The sequence below is a fragment of the Somniosus microcephalus genome, chromosome 10 (genome assembly GCF_052327205.1).
Source record: "Somniosus microcephalus isolate GS21.2 chromosome 10, FLI_Smic_1.0, whole genome shotgun sequence".
NCBI classification, from domain to species: Eukaryota; Metazoa; Chordata; class Chondrichthyes; order Squaliformes; family Somniosidae; genus Somniosus; species Somniosus microcephalus.
The window spans coordinates 178,628,798-178,654,509 of NC_140996.1; the positions used below are offsets into that span (position 1 = coordinate 178,628,798).

Sequence of the window (25,712 nt, forward strand, 5' to 3'; positions counted from 1 at the left end):
TCACCCCAAGTATGGTATTATCTGCAAATTTGACCAGATTGCAATAAGCTTCTGAATCTAAATTGTTTATGTAAATAAAAAACAGTAGAGGTCCCTCCGTGGATCCCTTGAAACTCCATTCAGCACTTTGTCCCACTCCAACAAGTACCTGCTGTATCCAACCCAACCATCAATTTCTTATCCATTCCCAAATTTTACCTTGTATCCCTTGCACTTTAAACTTAATTAGCAGTCTTTTTGTGTGAAACTTTGTCGATGGCTTTTTGGAAGTTTAAGTACACCATGTTGTAGGGCTTTTCATGTCCACTTGGGATGTCACTTCCCCAAAAATCAAGGATTTTACTCGGCAAGATCTACCTCTTGTGAATCTGTGTTACCTGCTATTTACTAGTTTTTTTTATAATTTGGTTAGTCCTCAAGTTTACCCTTGTATTCTGGTACAAATCCAGCATTATAACTTTCCTCTTAGACCCCTGAATTCAGACAATTGGATTGTAAAACTTTTAAGTCCCAATACAGATGGCAGACTCTCACATTTTATGTCCTGAGGTACATTGATGTAAATTGCAGTGTGTACTGATTTATTTTTTGTCCAGTATTATGAATAGCCTACTGACGGTCACTGTATTGGCTCACACATGAAGCATGACCACTTGTGCGATGTTCTGGAGGGTAGTTGGTGGCCATGGAACACCACTCCAGCATGATTCAGCATCTTCAGGAGAAGCAGGGAGAAAATTTGAGTTGCTTGAAGAATGTGATGCCCCTTTAAAAGCTGCCTGGCTCAAATTTAACATTAATGGGATGGCAAAACGATCTTCACAGTTTTGCAAATCGGCATCAATTCAGTCACAAAGGGTTCACATCCCAGTTGTTCAGCAACTGTCTAGTTTTGTTCTTGTGATAATCAGCATCTGCTTGATTCACATCTATTTTGCTGGTGTGAAAGCAATTGAGATAGTTGTACTCAAGAGCAATAATGTGTTTTCTTTTATAAAATTAACCCAATGACCCAGATGCTTGCAACTTTCTTAATGGCCCAGAGATTCGGGTCGGGGGCTTCCCGCGGGTGCAAGCCCCCGACCTACACTTACCTAGCGCGCCGGCAGTTGAGCGCTGGGCCTGCGTAGAATTCCTCTCCGGGGCCTGGCCCAGAGGCCGGCGCGCTGTGCTGGCGTGTCCCAGGGGCGTAGTTAGTGCGATGCGTCCCCTGGGATCACGTGAGCCATGGGCAGCCAATCGGAGGGGGGAAAAGCCCATTCATAAGATTGACAGAAAGACCTGTCAAAACGTATGCATGCTGGGGGCCCAAAACAGTAGTTAGCCTTCAAATAAAAAAAAATTTAAATCACACTTTTTAAATAAACTATAAATTACATTAAATAACTATTTTAAACAATAATTTAAATTTTTGAAAAAAATAATTTTATAAAAAAACGGGGCTAAAAATAAACTTACCTTGCTTTAAAGTATTTAAAAATAACAAACCTGTGGGAAAAATGTTTTAATTTTAATTAATTGACCACTTACCTTTTAAAATGCAGTCCTTACGCCTGGTTTTTACATTTCTAAAATCTAAAGACTTACCCTCACGGGAAAAACCTGTTTTAAAAAAAAACACGTAAATTCAAAGCACACACGCAGACTCCCGCGCGCACGCGTTCGACCTCTGAACCCCTTCGTTCAGAGGATCGGAAGTGCCAGTTTCCAGTGCATGCAAGGAACCGGCACTTCCATTGGGTCCACACGTGAGTACCCCGTGCGTACTCACGCGTTGGGACCCGAATTTCTGGGCCATTATGTTGGTACCTTGAAACTGAAGTTCACTTTAAATTTATTTTTTTAGTAGGAAATGAAACCCATTCACAATTCTATGAATGGTCAGTCTTCGTAGAAACATACATAGAAATATAGAAACATAGAAGATAGGAGCAGGAGTAGGCCATTCAGCCCCTCGAGCCTGCTCCGCCATTCAATGCGATCATGGCTGACCATCCAAATTCAGTACTTTGTCCCTGCTTTCTCCCCATATCCCTTGATTCCCTTTAGCCTTAAGAAATATATCCAACTCCTTCTTGAATATATTTAATGAATTGGCCTCTACTGCCTTCTGTGGTAGAGAATTCCACAGGTTTACCACTCTCTGGGTGAAGAAACTCCTCCTCATCTCTGTCCTAAATGGCTTACCCCTTATCCTTAGACTGTGAGCCCTGGTTCTGGACTCCCCCACCATCGGGAACATCCTTCCTGCATCTAGTCTGTCTAGTCCTGTTAGAATTTTATAAGTTTCAATGAGATCCCCTCTCCCCTCTCGTTCTTCTAAACTCCAGCGAGTACAAGCCCAATCGACCCAATCTCTGCTCATACGTCATTCCTCCCATCCCAGGCATCAGCCTGGTGAATCTTCGCTGCACTCCTTCCATGGCAAGAACATCCTTCCTCAGATAAGGCGACCAAAACTGCACACAATACTCAAGGTGTGGTCTCACCAAGGCCCTATACAACTGCAGCAAGACATCCTTGTTCCTGTACTCAAACCCTCTCGCTACGAAGGCCAACATACCATTTGCCTTCTTAACCACCTGCTGCACTTGCATGCTTACCTTCAGCGACTGGTGCACATGGACGCCAGGTCTCGTTGCACTTCCCCTTCTCCCAGTCTATTGCCATTCAGATAATCTGCCGCCTTGTTTTTGACACCAAAGTGGATAACCTCGCATTTATCCAAGTTATATTGCTTCTGCCCAATCACCCAACCTGTCCAAATCATCCTGGAGTTTCTCGGCATCCTCCTCACAGCACACACGCCCACCCAGCTTTGTGTCATCTGCAAACTTGGAGATATTACATCTAGTTCCCTCATCCAGATCATTAATATATATTGTGAATAACTGGGGTCCAAGGACCGATCCCTGCGGTACCCCACTAGTCACTACCTGCCACTCGGAAAAAGCGCCGTTTATTCCAACTCTTTGCTTTCTGTCTGCCAACCAGTTCTCTATCCAAGAAATACCAATTACAGTGATTTCAAACCCAGCTGTGAGCTTATTGAAAGTACTGCTAATGGAAAGATGAGTCTTGTCATATTCAGCCTCTTAATATTAGCTGGAGACTGCAAACATTTCTTAGGCAGTGAAATCTAGGACTAAGTTTCTGCTTCTTGACTAAATTCAAAATGTTTTGAGTGATTCAATTCATAGGACCTCAATACTATGATTGTGTATCTGTTATCAAGCTTGCCAATTAAAGGGGAGGAAAAGTCTAAGGGAATACACTTTTAATTGGAAAAGATATATGTTAATAAAAATATAGATGCACAATCCTCTGCCACCTACGTGACGTCAATGATGACTAGCTTGAGATGGTCCAGAGCCAGCCGACTGAGGAAAAGCTGCTACCAGCTGAGTACTCTGCATCCCCTGGTGGTAGCAAACTTTCTTGGGCCTGGCACAGTTGTAACATCATTGAGTTCTGCCAGTGAATGGTGAAGGATGCTTGCAGCTCACTGTCTCATTCATGGGATAAATTCCAGTATTCACCTTATGAGCAGTAATCTGGTGGAGTGGTTCACCCACCCATTATAGAACCCACCCAATTTTTCTTGCATTGATTTAAACGGAATCAAGGGTACGGGGGAAGAGCAGGGGAGTGGGACTAATTGGATAGCTTTTTTCAAAGAGCCAGCAGAGGCATGATGAGCCGAATGACCTCTCTGTGCTGTACGATTCTATGGAATGAAAATCGGACAGGTTCAATAATGGACGACCAATCCACTCCACTACATTACAACCCAGACAGTGAGGATGAAAATTTATGTCATAATATCATTCAAACATAACTTCATGATATCACATCATAGGAGCTCTGTACAAAATGTCTGTTTCCAGGCTGTGCCTGGCCAATATTTCTAAAATAAGGTAATGAAAGAACTGAAATATGCCTTAAATGCATGTTTATCTTACTTAATTACATTTGAGATTGAGGCAATACAGGAGATATCACTTCTCCTTTAATAAAACTAATATTTTCTGCTCCTTGCTTGTAGGAACTGCCTTGTCTCTCTTCATTTTACATTTTTCTTACACAAAGCTAATATCTGAGATAACAACAGAAAACGCTGGAAAAACTCAGCAGGCCAGGCAACATCCGCGGAGAGAGAAACAGTCAATGTTTCGGGTCGAAACCCTTCTACAGAACTGAGAAGAAAAGGCAGGAAATGAAACAGATTAAAAGGCAGTTTGGGGGCTGGGAAATGAGGAAGGGGATGAAAGAAGAAACATTAAGAGATATTCAAGGTGAGACAAGATAGTAATAGGACAGGTAAAGAAACAGACAATGGCTCTAGATGAAGTGTGAAATGCGCTGGCAGAGTGAAAGACAGCTGCCATGTGGGAGAGAGAGTAAAAAGGAAAAGGCACAAACCAAAAGTGTGGATAAAAAATGTAATAGGGGCCAAGGTTATGATCTGAAATTGTTGAACTCTATATTGAGTCCGGAAGACTGTAAAGTGCCTAATCGGAAGATGAGGAACAGCACGGATGTTGCCTGGCCTGCTGAGTTTTTCCAGCGTTTTCTGTTGTTATTTCAGATTTCCAGTATCCGCAGTATTTTGCTATCGTGCTAATATCTGGGAACTCAGCATGTAGGGAATTGCAGGCCTAATCTCGTGTCCCAGCACTTCGAAGTGTTACTACTCCAAGCTGCTGTTCTCAGTGTTTCTCAAACTAGTGTAGAAATTACACCTGAATTACCAGCTGGTAAAATATATTGCAACTGTTGATGAATGACACCCCAACTTTGCAAGTCATAAAGACCTGCATGAATGTGTGACTTAATGCATTGGATTTTATATTAAATTACATAACCACCTGTATATTTATGGCTATAAAGCAAATCAGCAATTAATAAATTACTGATTGGAGAAGTGAGGCCAAAACCAGCACCAAATTAGCAAGCCTGATCTGGCTGTGAAAGACATGTGATCTTTACAGGTTCTGGTAATTTGGTAGCTGGTTAACAAGACTTTTACTTTTAAATTTTCTCTGCAGTTGACTGTGTATGTTGAAACAAAAGCAGACATTGATTTAAAAAAGAATTGGTATCTATGAAAAACATTCTGAAGTATAGCATTATTTAAGTTGGCCATTTATCTTGGATGCATTTAACTAGTGTGTGTAATTAACTGAATCTAATCAATCAACAGTTTTTAAGAATTAAACATTTCTAGCAACTCCATTTTGGTTTAAAAAAAGAATTAATTTTCAGTTCCAATGAAATAGCATTCAGTACTGTGCCAAAACTTTCATTAGTTCTGCTCCAATGGTAATATCACCTAATTATTTGATACTTTAGTGATGTGTGTTATTTATTTAAAGGGGCACTGCCTTCATGAAAAAAATAAACCAAAATCTATTTTGGTTTGTTCATAACTTCATAGTTAATTGAGGTAAATCTTGTTTAGGAAGCATCAATCCAACACTGGCATATGACATCCTTGTGACAAAATTAACACACAGGTCTTCTGCCTCTATAAACAATAATATATTCAAGAAGGAGTTAGATATATTTCTAAGGGATATGGGGAGGAAGCAGGGACAGGGTACTGAATTTGGATGATCAGCCATGATCTCATTAAATGGCGGAGCAGGCTCGAGGGGCCGAATGGCCTACTCCTGCTGCTATCTTCTATGTTTCTATGTATGTTTCATGAAGACATTGCTCTTTCAACCTAAATCCTTAACACATATTTAGTAATCTGAGAAAATATTGAATAGAAGTGGAAGTTCCTTCTTCTGATTGGGAATTATTGAAATACATTACATGTAATTGTCAATAAAATTAAATAAAAAACATTCTAATTTTTTTAACCAATTCATGCTATAAATAAAATACTGAATTGGAACTGTTTATGTACCGTAATTAATTAATGCATAATTTTGTGTCTCATAACTTATACAATCTTCCATGTTCATTGGATAATGAGTTTGTGTTTCTATTTATTAACCTCTGTTTATCCCATGGAAATGAACCTTTTGAGGCCCAGAAACAAAATCTTTATTTAGTCATAGAACAGATTGCTAATCAATAGAATTTCCATTGTATAGTAGATTCTTATTCGGCCAGAGATATCTTAAGTATACATTTTCTGCTACAAGTTATGTAATGAAAAAACATGACTTTGAAAGCTACAAGAGAAAAGAACAATGAAAATTGAAAAGGAATGATTGTAGGGACTCGGGGTTCATCACTAAATTATGATCGACAGTCAAAATCACAAAAATTGGTTTGAAAATCAAACAGTGGTGTTTATCAGGTGCTGTTTAAAAACCTATCCCTCTGTTGTGGTAACTTACTGTTGGCAATTATCCTAGGCTGTTACTGTAGATCTTTGGGACAGAATTCACTGCACTATCCTGACATTTATGAAGAGCTGAAATGATTGTATTTTCCAATTGCAGAGATGATAAAAAAGATGGACTTAAGTTTTACACAGATCCATCTTATTTCTTTGACTTGTGGAAAGAGAAGATGCTACAGGATACGGAGGATAAGAGAAAAGAGAAAAGAAGACAAAAGGTACGAAACGTTAGAGAGGAATGGTGGATTTTTATATCTGCATTATATTATATACTAACAACCATTAATAATAAAGTATTTACTGTGTTGTTGCATGCCAAAGTAATTTGACTAAAGTTCTTAAGTATAATTTAACAAGGAATTAACTTTCTATAGTGCTAGAAATGGAGCTGCTTTTATGTTAATCCAGAATAACACAAACTGTTGAAAACTAAACTGCTTTCAAAAACAATGCTGCAAATGCATCTATTAAAATCTCATGGCTTAGCAATTAGTTTTAGTGTTAACAGCTTGTTGAGCTACATGCAGCCTGGCATTCAAAGAAGGAGACTTAAAAGTAGTGTTTTTGATTGCACATTTGAGAAAATGCTTTTAACCTTTTTTTACTCTTGATTGAACAATTGCACTAATATAACAGCCTTATTGTTGTATTTGTCAATTACATAATCGATCAGTTTTCATGATTCACCACATATGTCATCTGGATCAGATCTTTGCTATTTGGGGAGGTGTGGCAGGGAGAGGCCAAGATCAGCCTAGGCACTATCTATTTAGGGTGGTCAGGAGAAATCACATTTTTTGGTTACGAAGCAACATTGGCAGAGGCCTGGAAATGAGCTGGCCACTCTACTGGCTAGGGAATAGTATGTGGCCAAAGGGGAAACCAATAAAGAGTAGAATGTGATTTATAAAAATAAACTGTAAACATATGACTTGTATTGTTATGACTCCCCTCCCTTCCTCAGATTTTACTTCTATAGGAAGAGGTAATTGTAAAGAAATTCATTACCACAGATGAGTGCTGCTGTAAACTAGACTGGTACTGAATGTTTGCATCTCAGATACTTGGTTGGCATGTGGGGCTTGTCCAGATGCTGCCTTCTGGGATTTCAGTGAAACCAATTGCTGGCCAGTCTCAAAGCTGAATTCACTGTTGCAGCTCTCGGCTGCGTCTGGAAACCTAAAATGCAAAATCCCCATATAATGGTGGAAATACAAACTTCCAGCAGATAGGATATTCCTTTTTTTATTTTTCACATTATGTAACTGGAGGAGTTCCTTCACTATCCTCCTTTTAAACAGCCTGGGAATTTTTAACTGAATGAAAATGGCTAACAATGATGGCTGAGGCTTTCTGCTTCAACGCTCATTCATTTCAAATGGACGGAAAATTGTGGGCTGGTGAGCACAGAAGCAGAAAACTGCGATCTTTAAGTCTATTTAGAGTCATCTAACCTTGACACTCCAATACTATTCAGTTTAAGGACATGAAATATTATTGGTTTTCAGTAACATGTGGGCCTCGATTTTTAAACACCCTCACCCAGTGAAAATGGTGCGTGAAAGAGGTTGAAGTTATGCCAAGTCAATTTCCCGGCCTGAGGTTGCACATCTTGGCCGACTTTCAAATTGGTTGAGGCTCTGCTACAGGCAGGGGGGCGGGGGTCTACTTTAAATGCAAAAGTTGCTGGCCGATGACATCATCGGCGCTGCGCCATGATATTAACAGAAAGTTAGGAGGAGTCCCACACTGTCTGGAGCCCAACAGCAGAACCACAGCGGGAGACTCGCCAAGAGGCCAAGGTAAGTTTGAAAAATGACTTCAGTCAGAATTCCTTGTGGGCCAGGAGGCGCAGGAGTGCTCCCTCCAAGCCCCAAAAGAGTCCTTGGGCCTCTCCAGACCCGGCTTCCCCTGATTGCAGTGGAATCCCCCTCTCCCGATCCCCTCCTCCCATTGACTGCCGGGGACTGTTCCTATGGGTCCCCGGCTGCCGCCTCCTGCTGCAAAATTCCTGCTGCCGACCAGGTAGTGAATCTGGCTGGTTCGGGCGGGACTTCGGGAACATTTGTTCAAATGTGGCACAGCCATAAAAATCAGCAGGGCTTCCATGTCCCCGACTCTTCAGTGCGTGACTGCTTTAGGGCTCGTTCACACCGTTCCCATCCCCCTTTTAAAATCGGGGCCATGATTTCAGTAGTTGGCATGTTGAACCAGAAGATAATACAGTACAAAATATTCCTAAAAGCGTAAAAACTGGCATCCATCATCACATTTTGTAAGAAATTAACAACCTTACTAAAATATTGTAAACTAGTGCTAATTTTCAATTTCTCCCCCACTCCCAAGATATTGCTAATTAGTCTTGTTTTCAATCTCTTCCCCTCACTCCCAAGAACTGCCAATTTGTGATAACAGAGCTGTTAATCTTTTTGTACCTGCATCACTGTCTGTGAGTAACAACTTATTACCTCAGTGTCTTAAAAACATTTTACTAAATTTTAAACAAACTGTCTTCTACCACTTGATACAAAGTTCCTTTTTGAAAGTCACACTCGCACGTATCTTGTTAACGTGTGTAAGAAATAATCTCTCACATCATTAACATAAAAATGTAATTTTATATTTAAACCAAACCCAACAAATTATTTGCTGTCACAATTCTGTGTTAATTCTGAAAGCAGGTATGAAGTGAACCATCTGTGTCTTGCACCACAAGTTTGTAAATATCCTGTGGTTCAGCATAAACTTTTCACCACAATAATTGTAAGTGTTTATCAGATTTTAATCATGCAAGACAGATCAACAGCTAGATTTGCCACTCATTCAATTAGTGGTTGGAACATCAAGCATTTGGTTTCTTTTGATATTAAGTGAGCTGCAAATAACCTCTATGTTAAAGTGCCCATAAATACTGACTTGGGATGTAATTAAGTATTAGCATCATTAGATTTTAACCAAACTTCTAAATGTTATTAAACACATGATTCATTTAAAAATATTACTAGTTTAAATCTAAGGCCTGGAAATAACTGTTGACAACATTCGCAGATGTACACTTAACACATTTGTTTGGCATTCTCCTGTATACTGTTTCAGTGGAGGCATTAATCCATTTAAAATAAATGAGTTAATCCTGCATTAAAAGTGTGTTAAATATTGATCATTAATATCACCAGCAGTAATTTCTAGGTTCTCATCTTAACATTAAATTTGTGTAATGCCAGAAAGCAGCTTTAATATGTTATAGTATAAAAGCAAGAAACAAACACAACTTGTACCAACATAATAGAACTGAAACACAATTGTATCGTTCTATTCTTTTTGAATAGATTTTTTTTTTAATTTGCTGTTTTGGTGTGTGCTTATCTCAATTAACAATTGACCTAGCATCAACTGCTGTTTGCGAAAGAGAGTTCCAGACTTCTACCACCCTTTGCGTGTAGAAGTGTTTCCTAACTTCACTTCTGAAAGGCCTGGCTCTAATTTTTTAGACGATGTCCACTAGCCTGAGACTCCCCAACCAGCGGAAATAGTTCCTCGTTATCTACCCTATCAGCTCCCCTTAATACCTTGTAAAGTTCAATCAAATCACCCCTTAACCTTCTAAATTCCAGGGACTGCAACCCGAGTTTGTGTACTCTCTCCTCGTAATTTAACCCTTGGAGTTCAGGTATCATTCTGGTAAATCTACGCTGCACTCCCTCCAAGGCCAATATATCCTTCCTGAGGTGTGGTACCCAGAACTGCTCACAGTACTCCAAGTGTGGTCTAACCAGGGCTTTGTATAGCTGTAGCATAACTTCTACCCCCTAGATCTAGATATAAAGGCCAGCATTCTATTAGCCTGTTTAATTATTTTCTGTACCTTTCCTTGACATTTTAATGATCAATGTACATGGACCCCCAAGTCTCTTTGGACGTCCACTGTTTCTAGCTTTTCACCATTTAGAAAGTATTCTGTTCTGTTCTTTTTAGGTCCAAAGTGGATGACCTCACATTTAATTCTATTTGCCACAGTTTTGCCCATTCATTTAATCTATTAATATATCTTTGTAATTTTATGCTTCAATCTACACTGCTTACAATGCTGCCTATCTTTATATCATCGGCAAACTTGGATATGTGGCTTTCTATCTCATCATCTAAGTTAATAAATACGGTGTATAGTTGAGTCCCCAACACAGATCCTTGGGGACACCAGTCGTCACATCCTGCCAGTTCGAGTAGCTGCCCATTATCCCTACTCTCTGTCTCCTGCTGCTCAGCCAGTTTCCTAACTATTTCAATAATTTGCCTTCAATTCCATGAGCTTCAACTTTAGCTAACAGTCTCTTATGAGGGACTTTATCAAATGCCTTCTGGAAGTCCATATAAATAACATCCATAGACATGCCCCTGTCCACTACTTTAGTTACCTCTTCAAAAAATTCCATCAGATTTGTCAGGCATGACCTACCCTTTACAAATTCATGCTGGCTCTCTCTGATCAACTGAAAATTTTCAAGGAGTTCAGTCACTCTATCCTTAATTATAGACTTTAGTCATTTCCTGACAGCAGATGTAAGGCTTATTTGGTCTATAATTCCCTGGTTTCCCTCCCTCACCTTTCTTAAATAACAGAGTGACAGAAGCAATTTCCAATCTAAAGGAACAGTTCCTGAATCAAGAGAACTTTGGAAGATTATAATTAGGGCATCTGCTATGTTCTCACCTACTTCCTTTAAAACCCTCTATTTCCAACGGAAATCCATTTAATACTGTTTAATTCCTCCATGGAAGTGAAGGTTATACAAAATAATTAAGTGTTCACCAAGATTTCATTGACTTAATGAGCACTATATTGGAATCCAAACCTTTTAATAATCTATATTTGTAATCCATATCTTTACTGGAAAAAAAAATGAACAATTGCACTGCTTTTCATATAATATGCAAGATTCCTTCTTTGAAGCGTTGCACTTTCTTTCTGTTATGCTAACAAAATTTACCCACTGTATGTCTCGTCATTTCTATCTCTTGGCATGCTTTCTTCACTCCTTAGGAGCAGAAGCGTGTAGATGGCACAACCCGTGAGGTGAAAAAAATTAGAAAGGCCAAGAACAGGCGGCAGGAATGGAATATGATGGCGTATGACAAAGAACTTAGACCTGACAACAGGTTATCTCAAAATCTGTACCATGGAGCATCTTCAGAGGGATCAGTTTCCCCAGACAATAGGTCTGTGCATATCAAAGCTGCCTGGTCTGTAATCACTTGGAAGAGTAACCATGTTTCCAGAATTCTTTGTTATTTTCTATAAGAAAACAAGTTATAATTACACATAATGCATTTTTGAACATTTAATTTGAATGATTAAGAAAGGTAGACTGAGGTCTTGTACTGACAAAACCAAATCAATCTGAATGTAAATAGAAAACAATTTTTTTTTTTTAAATTTAAAGATGCCAACATTTGGAAATAAAGTAGTATAAAACCAAGAGTGGGTGATGGTAGACAGTGATGACTTTATGGGGGTAGAGATTCAAGTTGCGCCCAAAATATGGGCGGAGGAGCAAGCACTTTCTACACTGGTGACGGTGGCCTGAGGCCGAGCCAAATTTGGCTTCAGGCCTCATTTAAATCCCACCAGCAAGCTGTGGATGCCAAACAGGCACCCATTGGCTGGGGAGGACAGGAAAACAGCTAGCCAGGAGGTCATGTCTAGGAGGGGGCGATGGTGGGGCCTGAACGTTCTGGCAGCAGGCCTGTTTTTTTTTGTGGACTCGGGAGGAGCAGTCCTGCTGAGCCCAGAGAAGTAAAAACTGAAAATATCTTGGGGCTGTTTTTGAGTAGCCTCCAGCAGTCCCTTTAAAAACCCTTGGTTAGATTGCTGAAATGTGGTACGATTAGTCCCGCTGCAAATTCTGCTCTGGCCATTAGAATCTCTCATTCGGGGTCCTACAACTGCCATTGGACCCTGATTTGCATATGTAAGGAGTCTAACTCCTGTTTCAGGTGGGCGCCCCGAATGACTAGAAGTCACCTAAGCCAATATGGCGCACTTCCAGTCCAGATTGGGCACCGCAGCTCGCAATGCAAAATTCAAAGGCCTTTTTTATCACAAAACGGGTGGCCGTAAGTTGAATTTATCTCCCTATATTTTTTAATGGCAGCTTTCTTGTTGATTTTCTCACCTTCCTCTTGTGAAGGACTGAGCCATGTCAGTAAATGCTGACAGTGTATTTGACTTGGTGTGGCGATGACGGTGTTGGACTGGGGTGGACAAATGTAAGAAGTCACACAACACCAGGTTATAGTCCAACAGTTTTATTTGAAATCACAAGCTTTCGGAGCGTTGCTCCTTCATCAGGTGAAGTGGAGAGATGCATAAAGACACAGCTTTTATAGTCAGAGAATAATGCGAGATGATTACAGGTAATCTTTCTAACTGCCATTTATCACACCTCGGCAGAGAGATAATCACAGCAATCAAAGGTGTGAATGGTGTCCAAACAGGTCAGTCAGGAAAACATTACATCAAAGAACAATGAGGTGGGGTCACAAGGGGTCAAATGTTGCAGATGCTGGGGTCTGTATGAAAAACAAAAAACAGACAAAAAAACTTTTTTTGCTGGAAATCACAGTGGGTCCAGCCGCACCTGTGTAGAGAGAACAAGCCAACGACGACTCGAGTCTAGGTGACCCTACGTCAGGTGGGATTACATGTAGCGTGACATGAACCCAAGATCCCGGTTGAGGCCGTCCTCATGAGTGCGGAACTTGGCTATCAGTTTCTGCTCTACGATTTTGTGTTGTCGTGTGTCTCGAAGGCCGCCTTGGAGAATGCTTACCCGAAGATCGAAGGCTGAATGTCCTTGACTACTGAAGTGTTCCCTGACTTTTTTCCCAGCTTTTTGATTTTGACAGGTCCCCAACCAGTTTTCTGCTGTGCCTAAACCTCGTCAGTGAAGCTGAGGCGGGAGGTGACTTGCCATTGTTTCAACTGATGAGTTGACCGCTTCAAATATCAAGTCAAAGCTCCCAGTTGAATCATATATCTTCCCTCAGCCACCAGCTTCGTTAAACTGCATTTCCACTACAGATTCAGAATGCTGCAAGTCTTTACACAAGTTTCCATCCAGTCTGACCTCATTACCTCTCCCAACATTCTGTCATCTCTACTTCTATTTTATGTGAGTAAGGATGTGCAGAGTGATGGGGATGTGATAAGTGGTACAGCAGGATGAGGTTGAGTGTGGCTTTGCATTAACGTTTTATGATCATCTGATATCATTGAAAGGTTTGCGCCGCTGCAGCCTGGTCCTCCTGCCAACATCCCTGCTTGTGTCCTCCTGTGCAATGTGCAACCAGGCTGCGTTGGTTTCCTGGGGAGGTCTCGTCCGCCCGTTGGAAGGGAAGAGAACCTCCCTGCGTGCTGTGACTCCCTCCATAAGCGTGGAGGGAGTCGTGGGAGAGCTTGGGTGCAACTGTGCACCTCTGTGCAGTGCTTGTCAGTGTTTGCAGCACCTCATTGCTGTAGAACACTGACCGCACAACTGTCAAAATCAATCTACGCACATCCCTTTATGGGAACGGGCTGATGACGCGTCATCAAATGACATCATCAGACCCGCTTCCGTCGGCTGGCAAATGCGCTGGGCGGGCTTAACGAGCCCAATCAGAGGAAAATCATTTTGGACAGCGAGCTGGAGTCGGCAGCAAGGCCAGGATCCGCCACCGACGTCACCTGCCACGGACCCACCGAGGTTGGTAAAATCCAGCCCTTAGGCTGGAATTTTCCCCTAAAATAAACAGGTGGGTTTGGAGCATAGGGGCAGTTGAAGTGTTAAAAATGGAATTCCTGACCTGGTCCAGCTTCCAACCCGCCCACTTCCGGTTTTGGTGGAGGCGGGACAGGGACGGGGAGTGGGGGGTGACCAACCCACTCCCAGGGGGCGTTACCTCAATTTAAATATTGTAATGAGGCTTGAATCCTCTTTTCCCCCCTCCATTTTGTGTTTAACTGCCTGTGGACTGGTTTCGCACAATTCATGAAACCCGGCAGTTAAACAGAGGCGGGGACTGCTGCATCCAGGAGGTAAGTGGCTTTATACCCACCTCCTGGATCCAATGTCCTGACCATACCCAACCCCCGCGATCGGAGACCCCGCCACGAGGCCTCCGATCATCTCCTCAGGCCTCCTCCCTCACCCCCCCCCCCCCGCAACGATGATGCTGAGGACTGCCCAAATCCCCCTCCCCCCATCCTGATCCCCAACCCCTGCTGATCCTCTCTCTCCCACCCCCCCACCCCACCCTCCCGATCCCCCACCCTGGCCGATTTTTCCCCCCTACCCCACCGATCCCCACCCCCGGCCAATTGCCGTCCCCCCTCCCCCGGACCGGTCCCTCACTTCTGAGGCCTACCCGCCTGCAGCCAGCCAGCCTCTCAAGCTGGCTGGCTGTGGGCAGGAATTCGAGGCCTCATATTCAATTCTGGCCCTGCTGTTAAAGTTGGTAGGGCCTGCAGGAAATCCAGCCTCCCGGGTTTCCTGCCCACCTTGGAAGCCCCCCGCCGCCAACCCACCTCCCTTGAGAAAATTCCAGCCTTAATATTTCAACATGGAAAATGAAGGCACCTAGCGAAACATATAAGGTTAAAATTAAAGTTCTGTTTTTTTTTTACTATATGCCTTCTTACAGGAAGCTATCAAAGGACTGCCTGCAAAATTGTGAACCAACAACTACAGGAAAGCTTGACTAAATTATATGAAATATTCTCCAATACACATTATGGGTAGGAGTTTCCACTAGGTTGCACTAGTTTTTTCAGCACAATTTGCATGAAATTGAGGAATTTGAAGTACAAATTATGTTCAGTGCAAATTGAGTTTCTATGATCTATTACGCTGCTTTAAAAAAACATCGCGCTAGAAGCCGGCCCCGCCCACAAAACAACTGGCCATACCCCCAGATCGAATTAATTACCAGAGCTAATTGTGCTCATTTGTGGTCCTTCGCGGAGGCTCTTAAAATTAAGCGCTTTTTTTTTTTTTAAAGTGCAAGGACACTAATAGACACATTTTAAAAGCTTTTAATTTTTTAATTTACTAAGTAACTGACTACTGTACACCAATGAAACTAGTAAATGGTTCTGTTTTTTAAAGTAATTTTCAGTTATTTAAAATCTGGTTACTCACAGGTGATTGAATAGACACTGATTAAAAATGCTTAATTTTGTGATAAACCCATTTTCAGCTCTATATTAATAAAACTGCAACAGGTTACCAGTCTTAAATATATCACAGACTATTTTTTAATGCAAATTTTTTTTTCAACATTCTAAAACGCTGCCCAATTGCGCTGGTTTAGGGGAGATTTTACAAATAAGTTTGAGCGGAAAGTTGAAAAAAAAAGCACTTCACAAAACTAGCGCAATTTTGAGTGCAATTTGTCCCAGCCCGCCGATTGGGCCCAAAGTGAAAACTCTTGGCCTATGAATTTGTATTCAGAGCATTTTTTAGCTGAGCTGTTTCCAATCCCAGAATAAACTTATTTTGTTGTGCTCGTTAAGGCAAGTATGTTAATGCTGGGCAATGGAACACTTTCCATTTCAGGTACCCTGCGTCAGTATCAAGCACTCCAGGTTAGGTATAACACAGACCGATGCAGAGCAAAGCTCCCTTTACAATGTACCTCAGCGCCAACCTCAGAAGAACACCTCTTACTGCGCCAACTATCCGTAGGCCTGTTTGATGACATTGTGAATTAGTGCCAAATTTTGCCCACTAGGAACTGGATTGAAATGGCCATTGAAACTAGTTTCACATCGGATTCATCCAGTTCCAATATGGGTTTCTGATTTTGTATTCCCATTAGTGTTTTTCACTGTAGCTATAAGACTGTACACTTAAAATGAGTTTGAAAAATTATAAACTGTTACACACATTTCACTCTGCCTAGAGTCACATCATTAAAAATATTATCTTTACATTTTGTGTTATTTCACCAATTAGACATTGTTCAATGCAGCTTGCAAAGTAATTTTAGATTAACTTCTTTTAGATTCATAATATGAAATAGAAAATAATTTGATGGACTTGCAGTCAACAAGCTGCAGTACTGTCATCAGTCATAATCATGCAATTTAGTTTGGGAATTTCAAACAGTAATTGATAACATTGTTTTATTTGTTATTGATATTCATAATTACTGTACAATATGAATTTCAACCTGGTCACTTTTAAATCTTCATTGTGCTGTTTTTGAGCAGTGGTTGAGACTGTCGATTTTTCTGAGACTGTTACCCATATTATTGTTTTGGTTCACTTGCACCCTTAAGTTGAGCTGGGAGGCTTTTCCTAAAGAACTTTGTTTAAGCAACTGCTGCTGGTCTTATGTTTATTTCCTATATTGGTATGGTTTCCCCTCCAGAGAGAGAAACATAAGTTGAATTCAAACAGAAACCACCAAGTTAATGTGAGAAAAGTCAGAACAAGAAAAGAAGAATGGGAGAGAATGAAAATGGGCAAAGAGTTCATGACAGACGCAAAGGAACTGGAGCAGGCCGAGGGCATGAAAGAGGAGAAAATGCCGAAAGGGTTTGTTAGTTTTATTATCAAAGCCCTGACTGCTTTGGTACCAATCCTGCTTCAGGTCTTGTTTCAATGACTTTGCTGCATGAGAGCAGCAGTATCTTAATTGCCTCTTAATTGGGCTTACTGCTCAGATCAATGGCATGCTGGGGAGCAAATGACTCTACATACTAATGAAGCATCTTCATGCAGCAAAACATCTTTCTTGGGTATTCTGGGCCTTTACATTTTATGAACTCTCTGCTCAACTAATTCAGAATGACAATTTTCTTTTTTCTAATTCTCTTCCTATAGCTTCTTAAGTGCTCCGAAACGTTTTCAGTGCAGTTAATCGAACAATCAGTTTCAGTTTGTCCGTGTTGCCTTTTTTGGTGCTGTATCATAAATTTTTTAATAGTTGTATTTTAAAGTCATATTTTAATTTATGTTGGAGAATAAGTCAGTATTATTGATGAGGGAGAGAAATACTTACAAATTAAGTTTCAAATGTGCTTATTCGTTAACACAATAGTACCATTATTTCTTGAAAATACAACTCTATTTTATTTTAAAATATTTATAGCTTATCTTGTTAATTCACAAGTCTTAGGAACACGATTGTTCAAGACTTGCACTGAAATATATGTAGACTTGCTTGTAAATATCAATTTATTGGATTTACAAAGTAATACATCTCTCTGCACCAACTGTGTTGTCATAAGATGGAGACAGAATGCGGCAGGCCCATTATTTCAGCTTTCTCCTATCCCACCAAACCAGTATCTTATTTTGATTTGATTTTCTCCCCACTTGTCCAGTCTCTACATGCAACCATGACTCTTGTGGCACTTTTATTCATTATAACAGTTTTAGTATCTCTGGCAATTTCCAGTTCTCTAGCCCCAGCTGTCTCCTCTTTGTCAAGTAACATCTCAAATGTCTCCATCCATAATCAATCTCCTCTGCTTGACTAAACTTATTTTTGCCTTAACCAACTTCTCTTATTAGCTAAAATAAAAACATACGGAATTGGAGGTAACCTTGTGACATGGTTTGATATTTGATTGGGAGGTGGTGGACAGAGAGTAGAGATGAAGGGAATGTGCTCTTATTGGTGGAATGTGACAAGTGGTGGTCTACAGGGATCAGTACTGGGCCTCAGTTTTTCGCCACAAAAATCAATGACTTGGATGAAGGAACAGAGAGCTGTATATCCAAGTGCACTTTAGGGGGGACAGTAAGTTGTGTAGATGAGATCAGGAAGTTACAAAGGGACATAGACAGATTAAATGAGTGGGCAAAACTGTGGCAGATGGAATTCAATGTGGGACATTGTGAGGTCCTCCACTTTTGATCCAAGAAAGAGAAATTCGAATATTTTCTTAATGGCGAGAGACTAGGAACTGTGGAGGAGCAAAGGGATTTGAGTGTCCAGGTACACACATCACTAAAAGTCAGTGCATAAGTACAGAAGTAATCAAAGACTGATGGAATGTTGGCCTTTATCTCAAGTGGGATGGACTACAAAGGGGGGGGGTGCTATGCTTCACTTATACAGAGTCTTGGTCAACCCCATCTGGAGTGCTAAGTTCAGTTTTGGGCACCGCATCTTAGGAAGGATATATTGGCCTTGGAAGGGGTACAGTGCAGATTGACCAGAATGATACCGGGGCTTAAAGCGTTAGGTCAGTTGAAATTTTCAACTCTAAGATGGACTGATTTTTTTTTATAAGGTAAGCGTATCAAAGAATATGGATCAAAGGTGGGTAAATGGAGTTGCGGTGCAGATCAGCTATGATCTAATAGATTGACGGAACAGGCTTGAGCAGCTGAATTACCTACTCCTGTTCCTATGTTCTTTTAACCACTTCCTCCTGATAAAAGGTGTGTCTATGGGAACCCACAGGGATTCTAGCTATGTCTGTCTTTTTGTAGAAAGTGTAAAACACTCTTGTTTCAGCCTTACTTGGTCTCCCCTAATCTCTTTCTCTGATACATGTGTTGGTGCTGCTTCCTGCTTTCACACTGATCTGAAGAATTTAATTGATGTTGCTTCCCTTTACCATCTATTCCTGACATTTTTGTGGTTCATTTGATGCTTTGCTTCCCTTCCCTTCCTGGCTTCTGTCTCTCCATCTCAAGCAGTGGGATTTTCAAAGATATCTGTTACATGCCTACAGACTACCACCATTACCTGGATTGTATTTCCTCCCACTCTACTTCCTGTAAAAGACTATGGCCTAGAAATTCGGTTGTTTGCGCCAGCGATTAGCGCCTAAAGAGCCCGAGAATTGGGGTGTTACCCAATGTTCGGGCGGGCGCAGTGAAGATAGCGCCACCTCCCATATTGAGTATCCATTTAGCGCCTGCGCTAACTCTTAGCATGCGCCCGCGTGCACAGGCAGATCATGACGTCATTTCAATGTGTAACGCCTTTTTGGCGCCCCGACCGGATATTCGGTGGCGCCCGGAACCTTTCCGCCTGGTGCTATTAGTGACAGTTGGATGGAACGTTCCCCGGCCCTTCTCGGAGTCGGGGGGCGCTATTTAAAGGGGACAGCTCTAGTATAAAAGCTGCAGCCACTTGGCCTGGTCATTCTGAACATTGCTGGAGAGCGTTGGTGAACTACTGTTGCACAGAATTTTTCGGATTTAGCCTTCGGAGACTTGGGACCTGCAGCCCTGTCCGGAGCAGTTGGAGCGCTAGACATTACTGCGTGTTGCCAGTCTGGCATAGCAATGGGAGCTGCTTTGGAGGGGAACATCCTCATGGCCGGACACTTGGAAGGGGCACAGAGACGGCGGGAGAGAGGGCCGGGATTGGCCAGAAGGAGGAGGGGCAATGGAGGTCGCCCAATCCGACGATACGCTGCGAGGGTTTTCAGGCAGCAGGTGTCATACCTTACTATGTCGGAGGAGCAGTGTCTGCGAAGGCTCAGATTCGGTAAGGAGGTTGTGACTGAGCTTTGCCACCTGCTTGCTGAAGATCTGCAGCCGCGTCTACGGTGCAGGACCTCTGTCGGTGGCCATCAAAGTGACTCTTGCCCTGAACTTTTACGCCAGCGGATCCTTTCAGTCAGCCACTGGGGACATCGCGAATATATCACAATTTGCAGTGCATTGTTGCATCCAGCAAGTGACAGCTGCCCTCTATAGAAGGAGGCGTAAATTAATCACCTTCCCTGTGACCCTGGAGAAGCAGGCGGAGCGCGCGCAGGGCTTCCCCATGGTGCAGGGGGCCATTGATTGCACACGTGGCTTTGCGGGCGCCATTACAGAATCCGCAACTGCAAGGGGTTCCACTCCCTCAATGTCCAGCTGGTGTGTGACCACCGCCAGATGATCATGGCAGTCAACGCATAATTCCCTGGGAGCAGCCACGATGCGTTCATCCTGCGGCAGACCTGAGTTTCTGACATTTTTGAGGGCCCGGCTCACCCACGAGGCTGGCTTCTTGGCGACAAGGGCTATCCTCTCTGCCCATGGCTCATGACCCCACTCCATTTGCCCGCCACCCCGGCAGAAGAGCTTTACAACAGCAGCCATCAGGCGACCAGGAACATTGTGGAGCACACTATTGGTGTGCTCAAACAGCGTTTCCGCTGTCTAGACCATTCGGGGGGGAGCCCTGCAGTACTCGCCGGAGCAAGTGGGTCGCATTGTCGTTGTCTGCTGCATGCTCCACAACTTGGCCATTCGACGAACCCAGCCAATGCCAGCCGACCCTCAAGGTCCAGCAGAGCAGGCGGACGAGGAGGAGGAGGAAGAGCAGGCGGACGAGGAGGAGGAGGAGTATGTGGACGAGGAGGAGGAGAAGGAGGAAGATGGGAGGGCTCCTGAAACTGGAAGGGCCGTCCGTCAGAGGCTCATAAGGACTCGGTTCTAGGCCCCTCTGACGGAATGATGGGTGTCATTCGTACTGTGCACTTCGGCTCGTACAAAGCCTATGAAGGCCACCATGAGTGTAAATAGTTATGATTACCATTGTAAATAAAAAAAAATCTTTATTGTCAAAAAAGTGCTTCCTTCCAGCATAACAACGTCATGTCAACAGAAACCATAACTAACAAAATAACAGTTAACTCTCTGGCAAAGCCGCAAAACTAAATAAACCATCACAAACAATCACAACAGGTGAGGGCGTCCTTGAATTTGGAGAAAGAAACGTCTCAGCACCTCCCTCTACTGCTGGCCCCTTGATGGAGACCGACTTCTCTTTCGCGGTCGGCCCCTTCCCTCCCTGCAGCTCCTACATAATTGAACCCCAGTGGCAGCGTCAAGGCTGGGGGACGCCTGCTGACTGTCTGGAAGCGCAGAAGCCCCTGAGGGACGGCCTGGATGACCTCTGGGCTTGGAGGGCGCTGAAGCTGGCTGCTTGAACTGGGCATGGCTGGAAGCAGTGTGCACTGCAGGTGGTGGCAGCTGCACTGCAGACGTTCCAGCGGTGGCATGAGCAATGCTCACCTGCCGAGAGAGGACACCTGCACCATGGTCGGATGACACACTGGCTTTCTGAGGGGACTGGCTCGGATCATCTGCCACAATCGACTGCTCCACTGATTCCTGGCCTCGTGTGGTACTGGAAGGGCCCAGGGTGATCCTGGCTGATGCAGATAGGGTGGCAGCAGTGAGAGTTCGCGTTGCCTCAATCTGGGTGTGGACGAGGCCAGCAAGTGACTGTGTGGCAGCAGTGAGGACCTGTGTGGCAGGTGCCAGTGCTTCGGAGAAGCCCTGGACAGTTCTTTCCATTGCTTCAGACAAGGCCGGAGCAGTCCATTCCACTGCCTCGGACAAGCCCTGGACAGACCTTTCCAGGGATTGTCCGAAGCTCTGAACAGTCCTTTCCATAGCGGCCTCGCAGCCCTGGACAGTCCTCCTCCATTGCTGCCCCAAAGTCCAGCATACTCTTTGCCAGTGTGTCGATCGACTGAGGCATCCTCCCCACTGCAGCCATAAGCTCAGTGTGCCTGAGCCGGGCCTGGGTGCTCATTTCAGCCAGGCTACGCACCTCCTCTGCACTCTGTGCAGCAGTCATCGTTCCCTGCCTTGCCCTCCGGGGAGCTGGTGCCCGAACTTGCCTACCCCCCTCGCGTTGCTGTAGGCCGCTTGTTCCGGCAACTGGCTCCTCATCAGAGCCCCCCCCCCCCCCCCTCCTCCCCTCCAGGGAACTACTATCCCCAGTCTGCAGAGGTGTAGGCTCCCCTGAGGCTGGAACGGATGGTCCGGCTTCCTCCTGCTCCTCGCCTCCGGAGGCACTGGCACTGGCAGCTTCAGGGCCTGGCTTCCGAGCTGGTGATGCAGCACCTGAAAGCAGGGAGGTGGAAGAGTAGCTTTAGCAAAAGGACAGGTTGGCAGCAAGGGATGCCAGATTGCAGCAAGGCTATGACATGGCTCCACAGTGAGAAAGCATGCTGGCGGGGGGCCAAGTGGAAGGAGACAGTTGTAAAAGGTGAGAACCTTACCATCGCTGCCGACAATGGGGTCGGCAGCTGCAGTGGTAACAGGACCACTCAGACGTCCTCCAAGAATCTGGTGCACACTCTCCTCGAGATCCGTGAGAGTGACCACTTGTGGAGGTCCTCCACCGGTTCGAAGCTGGTCTTTGCGAATCTTCGCCAGCTTGGACTGCAGGGGAAAGGAGGGGAAGTTATGTTACATGATGCCCTGAGTGATCATCTCATGCCCCCCATGTTGCAAGAGCCCTTACATGCCCCCAATGGTGCAAGAGCCCTTACATGATGCCCTGAGTCAAATGTGGATGTGTGTGCCCAGAAAGGGCCATCGGTGCTTGCTGGCAGATGACCAATGGGGCACAGGCCATCCTGTAGCCATAAAGACAGGTGCTAATGAAGGGATGCAGAAGTATGCAGAAACAGCACTCACCCTGACGACCCGAGTGAGGTCATTGAATTTCTTTCTGCATTGGACAGGGCTCCTGGTCACCATGTTGCTGGAGTTGACCCTCTGGCATACATCCCTCCAAGCTCGTCGGTAGTCCTTATGATTCGGCCTCCTGCCATTGTCTGGGTACAGAACATCTCGACGGCACTCCACTGCGGCCACCAATTGCTCCAGAGCCTCATTGCTGAAGCGCTCTGCTCTCTGCCTCACCTTCTCCATCTGGTCCAAGTTTTTTGTGCCGGAGAAGGGCCTGCGCCGATTCTGAGGCCTACAAGGCGCTGAGTGTGGAAGCTGAGGCTGACTGACCCACCCCTTTAAGAGCCGGCCGGCGCCTGGAAGTCTCGTGGTTATCAGTAATTGAGAGCACCTGCGCTGCGCCCGTCCGCGCCGATATTGGGTTGCGCCGGAAGTTTAGTGCCTTAGGAGTCCTGTGCAACGTCTGAATTCGCGCCTCAATCACCTTTGGGGGCGATGCAACCCAATATCGCGCCAGGCGGCGATAAGTTGCATCTGGCTATAAACTTTGCTCAGCGCCAGTTCTAACGCCTCAAGCGGGGCTATACCCAATTTCTAGGCCTGTATCTCTTTCCCCCAATTTCTCTGCCTCCATTATGCCTGCTCTGAGAACTCTACTTTCCCCACCAGAGCTTCTGAAATTACCTTGTTTCTCAGTTGAAATTTTCCCTAATCTACTGTCCATCACCCATAACACGATCCTACCACCAAATATATCTAACCCTTCCACGATTGCCAAAGGGACGCTTTCCTCCACTTTATCCTTCATTTTTTTTCACCCCACCTTCTGATGGCATTTCTGCACCCATTTTCTCATGCAACTGTAGCATATGCAACACCCCTCCATTCGCCTCTTTCCACACCATTATCCAGGTCTTCCAACACTCCTTCCCTGTGAAACAGCAATGTACATGTACTTCCTATAATCTTGTATCCTGTTTGCAACTGATAAGTCAGTCTCTATTTTGACTAAACTGGATTAGATGACTGCTTTGCCAAACATCTCCCTACTAACTGCAGTATGATCCTGACCTTCCTGTGGCTTGCCACTTTAACACTCCCTTCCTTTATCCCTCTGACCTTTCTGCCTTTGGCTTTCTATTCTGTTCCAACCAACGTTAATGTAAGCTTCAGGGCACTCTGCAGCCTCTGATCTACTATCGCTTTACTTCCCTCCATTTTGGTGGTTTTTCTGTCTTTCCCATATGCCTTTTCACTGATATTGAAATGATCTTTGCATATTATCCAGTAGTTTTTCATCGCTTCAGTTTATAAAAATTGTGTTTAGTCCCCTTTTATGACTGGGGTCAGAGTACCTGTTGGTTTCTTCCCTTCTCCCACCCGTTCACGTTGTTCAGTCCTATTAAGGGGTTAATTTATCTTCCAATTTACAGTTCTGACAAAGGAGCTACAAGGGTTCTCTCTGAAGCCTTTGACACGGTTGACCACACCATCCTTCTCCAATGACTCTCCTCTGTTGTCCAGCTGAGTGGGACTGCCCTCGCCTGGTTCTTAACTTGCCCAGTCGTAGCCAGAGAATCTCCTGCAATGGTTTTTCTTCCCACCCTCACACTGTTACTTCCAGAGTCCCCCAAGGATCTGTCCTTGGCCCTCAGCTATTTCTTATCTACATGCTGTCCCTCGGCGACATCATCCGAAAACACAATGTCAGGTTCCACATGTACGCTGACGACACCCAGCTCTACCTCACCACCACCTCTTAACCTCTCCACTGCCTCTATGTTGTCGGGCTGCTTGTCCAATATCCAGTCCTGGACAAGCTGAAATTTCCTCCAGTTAGACATTGGGAAGGCTGAAGATATTTGGCCCCCGCCACAAACTCCGTGCCCTAGCTAACGATTCCATCCCCCTCCCTGGCCACTGTCTCAGGCTGAACCAGACTGTTTGCAACCTCAGCAGCCTATTTGACCCTGAGCTGAGCATCCGACCCATATCCTCTCCATCACCAAGACTGCCTACTTCTACCTCCGTAATATCATCTGTCTTTGCCCCTGCCTCAGTCAATCTGCTGCTGAAACACTATTCCACACTTTTGTTAATTGCAGACTGGACTGTTCCACTGCTGTCCTGGCTGGCTTCCCATCTTCCACCCCCATAAACCTAAGCTCATCCAAAACTCTGCAGCCCATATCCTAACTTATAACAAATCCCATTCACCCATCACCCCTGTGCTCACTGACCTACATTAGCTCCCGCTTCCTGAATGGCTCAATTTATTTAAAAAAAAATTCATCCTCGTGTTCAAATCCCCCCCTGGCCTTGCTTCTCCCTATCTATGTAACATCCTGCAGCCATATAACCCTCCAAGCACTCCTCCAACTCTGGCTTCTTGTCCATCTCCCCCCCCCCCCCCCCAACCCCCGCACTTCCTTCACCCGACCATTGGCAGACGTGTCTTCAGCCTTCTCGGATCTAAGCTCCCTAATTCCCTCCCTAAACCTCACTGCCTTTACACCTCCCCTCCTTTAAGACCATCCTTAAAACCTAGATCTTTGATCAAGCTTTTGGTCGCCAGTCCTAATGTCTCCTTCTTTGGCTCTGTGTCAGTGTTTTATGATTACGCTCCTGTGAAGCACCTTGGGAGGTTTTATATGTTAAAGGCACTATATAAATGCAAGTAGTTGTTGTTCATTGCTTTTTTCAGATTTTGACAGACGTGCTATGCATCTTCAGCAGTTATGTTTTTATTTCTTCCATAATAAGGACTTGACTGTAGGGAAGTTGGAACTAGGCAACTGCCAAAAAAAAAAAAAAAAAAAAAAAAAAAAATCTCATATATAGCTCTTAGAAACACAAGCCTCATTCTATTTAGATTTGCATTATTTTTAAAAGCTAGAAATTTTTGTGGTTATTTCATGGAATTG

At 43.9% G+C, this 25,712-nt stretch overlaps 1 protein-coding gene across 5 annotated transcripts in view; it reads left to right on the forward strand.

Annotated features, from left to right (window-relative positions):
• The window catches only part of wasf3b (WASP family member 3b), a 109,541-nt gene that overhangs the window by 74,320 nt on the left and 9,509 nt on the right, over nt 1-25,712 (forward strand). For 4 of the 5 annotated variants that reach the window (XM_085999262.1, XM_085999263.1, XM_085999259.1 and 1 more), the window contains exons 6-7: nt 6,459-6,576; nt 11,400-11,575. In XM_085999262.1, coding sequence (XP_085855388.1) covers nt 6,459-6,576; nt 11,400-11,575 — 294 coding nt within the window. Of the gene's footprint in view, nt 1-6,458; nt 6,577-11,399; nt 11,576-16,771; nt 16,939-25,712 lie in introns of all 5 variants that reach the window. The other variant, XM_085999264.1, reaches the window with a different exon arrangement.